The 12,058-nt window shown below is 36.0% G+C and overlaps 1 protein-coding gene across 16 annotated transcripts in view; it reads left to right on the top strand.

Annotated features, from left to right (window-relative positions):
• Positions 1-12,058, top strand: part of PTPN13 (protein tyrosine phosphatase non-receptor type 13) — a 212,160-nt gene that overhangs the window by 127,379 nt on the left and 72,723 nt on the right. For all 16 annotated transcript variants that reach the window (XM_058295887.1, XM_058295971.1, XM_058295896.1 and 13 more), the window contains 5 exons: positions 1,641-1,794; positions 2,001-2,139; positions 2,895-3,047; positions 6,544-6,726; positions 9,691-9,853. In XM_058295887.1, the coding sequence (XP_058151870.1) occupies positions 1,641-1,794; positions 2,001-2,139; positions 2,895-3,047; positions 6,544-6,726; positions 9,691-9,853 (792 nt within the window). The remainder of the gene's footprint in view (positions 1-1,640; positions 1,795-2,000; positions 2,140-2,894; positions 3,048-6,543; positions 6,727-9,690; positions 9,854-12,058) is intronic.

Here is a 12,058-nt window from a genome sequence, read left to right as displayed (position 1 = left end):
GCCCTCTCTGTTCAAAGCCTTTTTGAAGTGTAATTCCAACTTTCTCAGAGGCAATTCTCTAGCCTTTGAGGCAGCCCCCTCCCTTTTCCTGGGTAGGAAATAATTCCACTCCCTGCTGCATCCTCAAAAACCAGTCCTGGTCAGTAGAAAGGGAGTTTGAGAGAGTCCAATCTCTTTAGTCCCTTGTCAGCTCCCAAGACAAACAATGGCATGACTCCACTCTGCCTGACAGGACTCGTGGCACATAGCAGACCAAATCTGTGGGTCAAAAGCTGAGTCAGCCTTAGGCTGTATCCCTCTCTCTTCCCTTTCCTTGGGAGGTGGATCCCTGGGGCCCCCTTTGTGTATAACCACTGGCCACAAGGCCTGAGAATTCAAAAGTGTCTATAGGGTGGGGGAGGATTCCATAAGTTGCAGCTGCGGCTCTTAACTCACAGTTTTGCCTTTGCTACTCCTTTCCTTTGTCCCTCTCTTCTGGACGGTATCCAGCCTTCCCCTCGTGTCCTAAACCCTACAAGATTTTCTTCCAGGCCGTTTCTACCAGTCCTCTTGCAGTTTTTCTGCAAGAGAAGAGAGTTGCATGTCCTTCTAGTCCACCATCTTCCTGGAAGTAGTCACATATTTTTAAAGCATTACATGCATAAAAAGCCTGTGAGGTTCACAGCCACAGTGGTCTGAGAACACAGCTCCACTAGAAGCCTCTCCTATTTACCAATTAGAGTTGCTATAACAAGAATCCCTTTGGAGTTGGTCTTCTCTCTTTAATACATTATTAAATTGACAAATTACTATTCAGTATTTCTTAATTCTGTTTACCTAGAAGTTTAGACAACTAAGTATCATAAATAACAGTTGAATTACCAAATGATCTTTAAACTCTATGAGACCATGGTAATGTCTTCTTTATATAAATGTTATATTTCTTTCAGCATAGTTTATTGAATTTTGTACTTGTTTAAAAACTGACCATTTATTTTGTAGTTATCTAATGAATGTTCAATTAGCACCTACTTATATACTTCCACTTTACTAATTTCAATTTTAGACTAATCATATAATATAATCTACATGAAGATACTTAATCAGAATTTCCATTTACCTGTAATACATCTAACTATTCTCAATAAGTGGGATTTAATGAATACTACATTTTTTAAGAGTCAATAATTAATAAACATTAAAAATAAAAATAAAGTGATGACTGTTGTTCCTCTTAGGTTTCAGCTATTAGCTCAATAAATAATAATAATAATATTTATTGAATGCTTAACATGTGGCAGCTGCTTTACCAAAGTTTTATATGTATTACGTTATTTGATACTTAAAATAACCCTATAAAGCAGGAATTAGCACTATCCAGATTTTAGAGACCAGAAAATTTATGTCTACAAAGATTAAGATTTTATTCATTGTCACACAGATAGTAAAAGATTTGACCAGGAATTAAGTTCAGGTCTGTCTGACTTCAGAACCCCCACTCTCAGCCATATACAGTGCCTCAAATTCCCTGCCATACTTCTTAGTAGTCTTCATCTATTCATGTATGATACTATTTTGTGCAAATCTGATGAAAAATTAAGAAATCAGAAGAAAACATTAAAGTATTATTTCATCTGAATGTTTTTCTCATTATGTTTTAGATAATGAATATTTCTTTGTTGATCCTGATTTAAAATTAACCAAAGTAGCCCCAGAGGGATGGAAAGAAGAACCAAAAAAAAAGAACAAAGCCACTGTTAATTTTACATTGTTTTTCCGAATTAAATTTTTCATGGATGATGTTAGTCTAATACAGTAAGTGCACAAGAGTTTCTATTTTGCTCTTTTGGCCCCTGGTCTTTTCAACCCTTTAGCTTACTGCTGTTGAATTGCTTCATTCAGATTAACTTGAGACCTAATAATAACCATTCTGAAAACTAAACTTGCATGCCAACAATGAAAATCACATCAAGGTTCAAAGATTAGATGGTTTGTGTGTGTGTGTGTGTTTATTTTTCCAGACATACTCTGACATGTCATCAGTATTATCTTCAGCTGCGAAAAGATATCTTGGATGAGAGGATGCACTGTGATGACGAGACCTCCTTATTGCTGGCATCCTTGGCTCTTCAGGCTGAGTATGGAGATTATCAACCAGAGGTAAGTTTTTTTTTTCTGCAGAACCAATTTTGTATTGATGTTTTTATCCTTATTATAATTTAGGTCTAAGCCTTGTTGTAGTGTTTGTTGCCTAGATTTATAGATTTTTTTTTAAAGATTTATTTATTTATTTATTTATTTATTTCTCTTAGTTTAGTGCCATAAAATTGACCAATTTCCCTGTATACTTTGGTTAATAAAATCAACCAAATTAATGTTGATTTTCTTCTTCTGTTTTAAAGTAATCCTGTTCGGGAGTTGAGGAATATCTAATGCTTTCTTCTCTTTCTCCCAAGTTCTAATTAATGGAGCTTAGACTCAAGGGTTACTAGCCAAAAATGGATCAAAGGGGTGTTCTACCTTCTCTACTTACCGCACTCAGTGATGGGATGAGAATTGAGCAGAGCTCATTTTGTGGAAAACAGATTTGCAAAGCAAAATGTGTCTGAATATAAGCTGATCTAAGAGGAAGCAAGGGGAAAAAACTTTGCCACTCAAGAGCAGCATCCTTTATGACATTACCCCTAACTATAGTGAAACGAGACCTTTGAATGCCAGGCTCTCCTCAAGTTTGTCAATCTGTTCGTTCGTTCATTAAATAAAAGAGACTGATGCATTTCCTTTGAAACTCACTCTTCAGAAAGCAGAGAAAAGTAGAAGCATCTTCTTGTCAGAGGCAAGAATTTAAAGATCATAGAAAGAGGGTTCACAGAGAAAGCAAACAAGATTACTTATAAAAATATTTTCCTTTTTAGGTTCATGGTGTGTCTTATTTTAGACTGGAGCATTATTTGCCTGCCAGAGTGATGGAGAAGCTTGATCTGTCCTATATTAAAGAAGAGTTACCCAAGTTGCATAATACCTATGTGGGAGCTTCTGAAAAAGAGACAGAGTTAGAATTTTTAAAGGTAAGCCTGCAAGATTACAAGCACTAAATCTTGTATCTTTCTCAAAGTAAGCAAGACGCACTGGAGAGCACACACCTAAAAGTTGAGTTGCATATAACTGATGCTATATATTATCTTATCTCATTTATTCCTGACTGAATTCCTGACTATTTCAATTCCCATTTTGTAGCAAAGGGTACTGAGACTTAAAGAAGAAATGTGCTTTCCTAAAGTCTTATAGTTAGCATGTGGGCAAAACTATTATTTGAACCTATATTATCTATTTGAATATGTATTTTATGCTTTTATCCTATTCCACATTCTCGAAATCAAGATACATTATAAAAGAAGCAGCAATTGAATATGGTGACTGGCTGGATAAGAGCAAGTTCATACTGGTTCTAGGATTGTTTTGTGTGTTTTTTTTCTTAGAAAGCTGAAGATTTTATTACATCCTTCCCATTAAATGCCAACTAATTTGCCTAGGGATGGGACTCAGAAAAACTGACTTATGATTCCAGTTCTGCCACCAGGTTCCTATGCAACCTCAGATAAATAACAGGGCAATATGAATATGAAAATATAGCCTGGTAGTTTATTGAACAGAGAAACCGCTCCTGTTTCAGCTTCCTAGGATGTAACAGTATGCTTTCCATTTGCTGCTCCATACTGAAAGGAGCCAAGTTTCCCTGCCCTATGAAAATCTATGAAGGGGTTTCATTCACAGACTTAGACCACCTTTTATCTAGGATTCATGGTAAGAAAGGCAAGGTTGCTTGTTTTGTTTAAGCTGAGTCTACATTTAAAGATATTAAATAATGTACATCTGTTTTCTTAATTTTTAGACTATTTATACTTGTAGGAAGTAAATATCATGTTATAATATATACCTGTTAATAAAGGTAAAAGGCAGCATGGCACTGTTGAAAGAATGTGTATGGAGATTTGTAGTCAAACAATCTTGCATTTGAATTCTTGTTTCAACCAGCTGGATAGCCTTGGACAGTGTTACTAAGCTCTTTGGGCTTCATTGTTTTCTCTGTGAAGTAGCATATCTAATGCATTAGTAGGTTACCTTATTCTTCCCTATAATATATCCTGTAACTCCTTTTTTCTTTAAGTTTATCATCTTCTAACCTAACAAGTTTTTTTTGTTGTTGTTTGTTTTGCTTTGTTTTAGATTTATTTATTTCTCTCCCCTTCCCCCCTTTGTCTGCTTTCTGTGTCCATTCACTATATGTTCTTCTGTCTGCTTGCAGTCTTGTCATGCGGCACCAGGAAACTGTGTTGCTTTTTTGTTGTTGTTGTGTCATCTTGTTCTGTCAGCTCTCCGTGTGTGCGGTGCCACTCCTGGGTGGGCTGTGCTTTTTTCGCTTGGGGCAGCTTTTCTAGCGGGGCGCACTCCTTGCACATAGGGCACCCCTACATGGGGGACACCCCTGCGTGGCACGGCACTCATTGCGCTCAACCACCTCCACAAACATAATAAAGAACATGGGCCAGCAAACTATGGCCCATGGATTTTTTAAAGTTTTATTGGAGTAAGCAGACTTGGCCCAATGGATAGAGCGTCCGCCTACCACATGGGAGGTCTGCAGTTCAAACCCCAGGCCTCCTTGACCCGTATGGAGCTGGCCTATGCACAGTGCTGATGCACGCAAGGAGTGCCCTGCCACGCAGGGGTGTCCCCTGCGTAGGGGAGCCCCATGCGCAAGGACTGTGCCCCGGAAGGAGAGCCGCCCAGGGCAAAAGAAAGTACAGCCTGCCCAAGAATGGCACCACACACACGGACAGCTGACACAACAAGGTGATGCAACAAAAAGAAACACAGATTCCCAGTGCCACTGATAAGGATAGAAGTGGTCCCAGAAAAACACACAGCGAATGGACACAGACAGCAGACAACTTGGGGGGGTGTGGGTGAAGGGGAAGAGAAATAAATAAAAAATAAATCTTTAAAAAAAAAAAAGTTTTATTGGAACTTTGGCCATGCTCATTTGTTTACATTTTATCTATGACTGCCTTCCCACTACAGCAGAAGTGAGTATAACAGAGATCATATAAGCCACAGAGCCTGAAATATTTACTCTGGCCCTTTCCAGAAAAAGCTTAACAATCTCTGATATAGCACATTTCCATCACCCCAGAAAGTTTCCTTGTGCCTCTGCAATCAGTCTCCTAATTCTGCCCTAAGCCCTGGGCAACTACCGATCTATTTTCTAATACCATAGTTTTGTCTTTTCTAGAATTTCTTATTTTAAAAATCATAGAGCATGTACTCTTTTGTTTCTTTCACTTAGAATAATACTTTTGAGATTCATCCATAGTGTGGTGTGTATAAATAGTTTCTTCCTTTGTTCATTGTTGAGTAGTTTTCCATTTGGTTAATATACAATGTTTATTCTGTTATTATTTGATAAATGTAAGCCATTTTAAGCCTACACATAATTTTGTGTAAACATGTTTTTACTTCTCTTGAGTAAATACCTATGAGTAGGATTTCCACATCCTGTACTATGTGTATGTTTAACTTTATATCACCGAACTATTTTCCAAAGAGGTTGTACAATTTTTAAGTCCTACCAGCATTCTATGGGAGTTCTAGTTGTTCCACATTCTTATCAACACTTAGTATTTTCAGTCTTTTTAATTTAGCCATTCAGATAGGTGAATGGTGCTATATGGTTGTGGTATTAATTCACATTTTCCTAATTACTGTCTATGTTGAACATATTTTCATGTGTTTTTTTGCCATTCATATGTCTTCTTTTCAGAAGTGTCTAATAAAATCTTTTAACCACTTGCATATCAGGTTATTTGTCTCTTACTGTTGAATACACATTTTCTTCATATATTTTGAACACAATTTCTTTATCAGATATACATTTTATGTATATTTATCTCCCAGTCTGTGACTTGCCATTACATTTTCTTTTTTTTTTTCTCTTTGGTTGCATCATCGTCTTTTTGGTGCGTGGCTTGCTGCTTTGCATCACATGGGACCTATGCCTCACCACACTGGTGATGCAGGTGATGCCTTTTTCTTTTATTACCAGGAGGTCCCAGGGATTGAATCTGGGTCCTCCATATGGTAAACGGGAGCTCAATTGCTTGAACCACAGTCGCTTCACACCGTTATGTTTTCTTAACAGTATTTTTTAAAGAGCAAACATTTTTAAAGTTAATGAAGTTTTGATTTACAAATATTTTTTCTTCTATGGTTCATGCTTATGTCCCATCTCAGAAATCTTTGCCTAACCCAAAGATTTTCTCCTATTTTCATCTCAAAATTTTACAAATTTAGCTCTTATATTTAGGTCTCTGATCCATTTTGGATTAATTTGCATATACCAAATAAGACAAGGATCAATTTTTTGGCAAGTACATATCCAGTTGTTCCACCAACATTTGTTGAAGGACACTATTCTTCCCACAGTTAATATCTTGGTATAACTTACATATCTTTATGTCACCTTTTACCAAAATCCATTGCTATCATATGGTATTGTTCCAACAGGTCTGCCAAAGACTGACAGAATATGGAGTTCATTTTCACCGAGTGCACCCTGAGAAAAAGTCACAAACAGGAATATTGCTTGGAGTCTGTTCTAAAGGTGTCCTTGTGTTTGAGGTTCACAATGGAGTTCGCACATTGGTCCTTCGCTTTCCATGGAGGGAAACCAAGAAGATTTCTTTTTCCGTATGTCCATTTCAATCTTTGGATTATATTTTGAAGTGGGAATTGTCAATATCATATGTAACAAATATTGACTTCCCTTAAGTAAACTTTTGACCCTACCATTGAGTAGGGGTAATATGTCTTAATACTATTTAACTCTATCTTCTATTATTCTACTACTATATCTACTGTTCTATTATTATTGAGACTGCTTATTTCTAGTTTTCTCAGGACATGACTTTAAAAAGACTATTATATATTCCACTGGTTATATGCTTAGTTAACTTTAGTTATATTACAACAAAATTGACTTCTCTGTTAAATCAGAAATTGTTTTAGGGGAGTACCTTCTTACATGAGGAACCACCCTTCTTCTTCTGTCCCTGACAATGTATGTAAGTTGATAATTTTCCACCTCAGTCTAGCTCAACAGTAGATCCCTTAAAGCAGCTATATTTGAATCTCAGTAGTCCAGAGATTTATTGGATTTTATGAACTAATCCCAGGACTTTCTGCCATCTTAGGTTTCAATGTATATTCTCCATAGGGAATAACTAAAAAATGTGATTTTTAGAAAATAATATGGAATAAATAGCTATAAAGAAGATAGCTATAAAGGCATATTTTGATTCTAAACATAATTGTGTTATCCGAACACCATTTGTATACTATAGAGGTGAATCAAAAGTATGTTCAGTTATTTGATTTCCTAATGCTCTTCAGAGACCACTAACACCTTTAGCTCATATTGTGACTAAAATACGGTCTCTCCAGAACAATGTCGATAAGGATATCAAGGTCCTGGCTGATTCTAGAAAATCTTCAACCTAGAAGATACATTGAGATCAGTTCTACACCCACTGGTTTAAGCTCATCAGTTTCCTTAGAAACCCAGAGGTACCACTAAGATTACCAGATGATGTGTTGTTCTCTCACAAAGGCTCAGAACGACCCTCATCTCCCAAACTTGTTGAGTCCTAGACATTGGGATTAAATTACCTTGGAAATACTAGCAAAGCAAGTTTTCTGGAGGAAACCTTAGGTTCATGCAGTGAAATTCCAGTTTGTACCAGTTTTGAGAGGGCAATAAGTCAAATATCAAACTGTGTTCAGCTCTATCATTTGTCAAGCAGCCTTGCCAGATTTAGATCTAGCTCTGCTCTATCTTGCTTTTAAAGCTCTCCCACAATAGGGAGGAGGCCATATTCCCAAGCAAACTATTCTTGTTTTTAACAGCACTTGTTTATCCTAAAGTTCTCTCTCTAATGCAAAGCTCTTTTTTTTTTAACCCTCCTTTTTTTCTTCTGCTAACTTCTGGGAAGATGGAAAAGTCATCTTTCAGCTTCTCATCTCTCACAATTCAGTTCTATTGGGCACATTTATTGTCCAGTCTACCAGTTAACACTTGAGGAGAATCAAATATTCTTATAATTTGTTTGAAACCTGTTCATCTTTCTTAGACCTTTAAACATCTCATATCACTTTTCATAATTATTGTACTTCTCTAACCCATCTCTTTGCAACTTTTTTTGCGCCTTAGCCCCTCTTTCCTGACTTGGAATTCTTTTAATTATAGATACCAGCTCTGTCGCTCTTTTAACTGATAGTCTAAGGAGAGTCTTTTTCATATCAATGCTTCAGTCAGTGAGAGAGCTTTACAGCTGTGGAGTTCATTGTCTTTGCTCATTACTTTACAGTAATTAAGTTGTACACTATTAGGGGGGAATAATGCCCTAACCAGCTGAATAGGTACTGAGTATATCCCTGGTAATCAAGATACTTGTTTGGTCCTACTGTATCTTTAATGCCTTTCTAATACTTACTGATTTCCTTATTAACAAAGGTAGAACCAGGTTTAATCCCAGTGATTTCACTAGCAACAATATCTAGCTAGTACTTAATAATAATGTTTTATTTTAATTGCATTATTGTATTTATTTTTATGGCAAGTTTATGGTTTGCAGTTGTGATATAGTTTCCTTGAGTGAATTTATATAAGTAAGAAAAATCAATTAAAAATTAATAAATAAGCAGGAACAGAAATTATGAATATGGCACTTGTATGATTGAAGTTTGGGCAATACTCTGTTATTGTTTCTTTTGTGGGCCTAAAAATCTGACTTTTTCTATGCCTCCTTTTGCATTTGAAGTAAAGACAAGGGACACAAAGAAAGAAAATTTGCACAGTAGAAGTCAGGAGCTACTACTTAGTAGAATCTACTGCTTAGTAGAATCTAAGCAGACTCAAAAAATTCTCCAGTGACTTTAGTATTAGGTACCTGGCATTTTGAATGCTAGTCTTGCAAGGCATCTGAATCACCTGAAGCCCCACTACTTAATTCACAACTCATTTCAAGAAATGTTATTCAGGGGAATAACATTTATTTGTGGTTCTCCCCCTTGTTTCCCTGAATGTTTACTTGAGAATCACTGTCTCTAAATATTGATGTTTCATCTCTCAACACAGCCAGAGATATGTTATGCTGTGCTTCTCCATTTCCACATTTTCTTCTACTGCCCAAAACTTCTACCCCAGCCTTCATGCCATCCAGATTCTACCTGACTGAATCAGAACTCCTGATTTATTAATAAAATAATTCTTATTGAACTTCAGTTTCTTACCAAAGGGAGTAGAACAAATATTCTTGCCACTTCTTTTTCAAACAGTCTTGGTGTTGGTGAAACATCATGGTAGACAGCAAAGAGCAATATGTCGTTAAAGGAAACCATATTTCCCTTGTTGATGGCGATATACAGTCTTCTTTAGGCTACAATTTCTGAAAGTGGCAAAGAGTAGTGATTTCATTTATTTCCTGAATTTTTATAATACTGGAGTATATTTTTCTTTAGACATAGGTCAAGAAACACTGATGCCTAAAATTGTAAAATATAAATATTGTCTCTACTTATTAAAGTTTGCAGAATTTGGTATGTAAAAATCTGCATAGATAAACATCCTAATTATTCTCCTGATTAATATTATAGAAAAAGAAAATCACATTGCAAAACACATCAGATGGAATAAAACATGCCTTCCAGACAGACAACAGTAAAGCATGCCAGTACCTGCTGCAACTCTGCTCTTCCCAGCATAAATTCCAACTGCAGATGAAAGCAAGACAGAGCAACCAAGAAGCCCAAGATATTGGTAAGGAGAAACAGACTACTTCATGAATAAATACATGATTTTGTTACAAATTTTAAAAGAATATATAAATGAAAAATTATAAACTATATGGATGTTAAATGACTTAAGTTTGTAAAGGTTTCACAAATGAGGCTACAATTTCAACTTCATTCCATTTTTTAAATAATACCACAGGAGATCAGCCAGGGAGTTGAACTTATTGAAATGTCTTATTTTGTGTTTAGCAATAGGCTAGCTGATATAAATAGGATAAAAGCATGGGCCATGCTCTCTACCCACAGTTAACTTACTGTTTGGAAAGGTAAGACCACCATACATGAAACACAATACACAATAGAGGTTCAAGATTTTAATAACAGGAAAATATATAGATTCTATCATCTATATCATAAAAGGAGAGGAAGATCAAGGGCTAGAGTACTTGAGAAGTGGCACTTGAATTGGAGTTTGAAGGACACACAAAAATAATTTAAGTAGTTTGAAGATATATGGAAGGGCTTTCCAAATGAGAGAAATTACAAGGGAAATAAGAGGGGGTGGAGATGGGATACAGTATGCACCCAGGACATGGAAGATACATTGATGGGGCATTGTGGCTGGCAGCGTTACCACCTGTTAGTTTTACTTGGGTGCATCTCTGCTTTGAGATTGAGATATATAACTACAGTACCCAGTATAGTCAGGAGAGTGGTTTCAGTTTCTTCTGAAAGGGGTCAGCTTCTGAAACTCACACGGCTCTGAAAAAATATCCCTGTGAGAACTGAAATATTTAAAGCTTATTCCGCAAGACCATAAGTAGAGGTTAAGGTTATCCGGAATCCAGTTCTGCATAGTAAATTCTTACAGACTTAAGTGAAATACTTTGAAGAATTTGGTTTAAAAAAAAAGAAAGTGTTTGAATAGCATTGTTGACCTTGTGCAGAAGAGTCCTATGAATTCTTTATCTGAACTTTCTCACATTCTGAAATCTTAAAAAATATTTCCCCTTATGATCAGACTGGGGGTGATAGAAATCATATGAATATATGTTTCTCGAACCTTTCAGAATCAAGATGGGGCTGTATGGTTATTAAAAATGAAGATTCCAGGAACCTACCTGGAACTCAGAGAATCATAGTTTTTGGAAATTGCATCCTGAAGGAATCTGCATTTTGACAGACTTTCCTCAGTAATGAGGTTTATGCGTGCTAAAATATGATAACCACTTCTGTAATCTCATTATTCCTTTTCTTTTCTTGCTTTGCTCTACTAAACATTATGTATACTCTTATGTATTTTCAAAGTATAGTAATATCAGAATTACCAGAGTTATCAACGTTCCTACTTGGACTAATATTCTATTTAATACAAACCAGAATCAAATAATTGAAGGATACATCATCCTAGATGTGATATAGTATGTTATATGAAAAGAGTGAGAAGATAAAAGTATGAAACCAGCCTTTCATCCTTAATATTTCTTATACTGACAAACAATACAGTGTAGTATTAATAGTTAAGAGCATAAGCTCTGGAGCAAGGCTACCAGATTTCAAATCCTGGTCTATTCCTAATAAGCCTTGAAACCTTGAAACTTTCTGCTTTAGTTTCCCCAACTGTAAAATGATTATCATAACGATGATACCAACATCATGTAAAACACTTAGAAAAATACTTGACACAGAGTAAGTATTCAATAAATAGTCTTTATTATCTTCCCTATCATCAACATTGCTTTCACCACCACTACTACTACTACTACTACTACTACTACTACTTCTCACTACTAATACTAGTTGAATGACCTTAGGAAAGAAACTGACTTTGGAGTCTCAGTTTCTTCATCCATGAAATGGAGATGCTCTACTTTTCTCACAAGTCTTCCTCTAGGATCAGAACACCTATATACCCTTGAAAGTTAAATTAAATTAATGGTATTATCTGCGTCTTTTCCCAGTATTTTTCAAACTTTCAAAGGAATTATTTCCTACTTAGAATTGACTTAGAAGTAGCTATCTGCCTACTTACTGTGTACTTAGACAAGTGAAAAGAATTGGGGCCATCGGTAGGAGGCTGATGGGTTGACAAATGTAGGCTGCTGCTTTAGAGTCAAAATCCTTATGCTAGAAGGATCCTTAGAGCCCATTAAGTTCAAATTTCTTTGATGAGGTAACAGGTTGAGAATAGACAAGTGTTTTGCCTCACCTCATAGCTAGTTAGAGGTCA

Source organism: Dasypus novemcinctus, chromosome 1 (genome assembly GCF_030445035.2).
Source record: "Dasypus novemcinctus isolate mDasNov1 chromosome 1, mDasNov1.1.hap2, whole genome shotgun sequence".
In the NCBI taxonomy this organism is placed as follows: domain Eukaryota; kingdom Metazoa; phylum Chordata; class Mammalia; order Cingulata; family Dasypodidae; genus Dasypus; species Dasypus novemcinctus.
The sequence above is the reverse complement of the archived record's forward strand: the minus strand, read 5'-3'. Positions and strand labels throughout refer to the sequence as shown.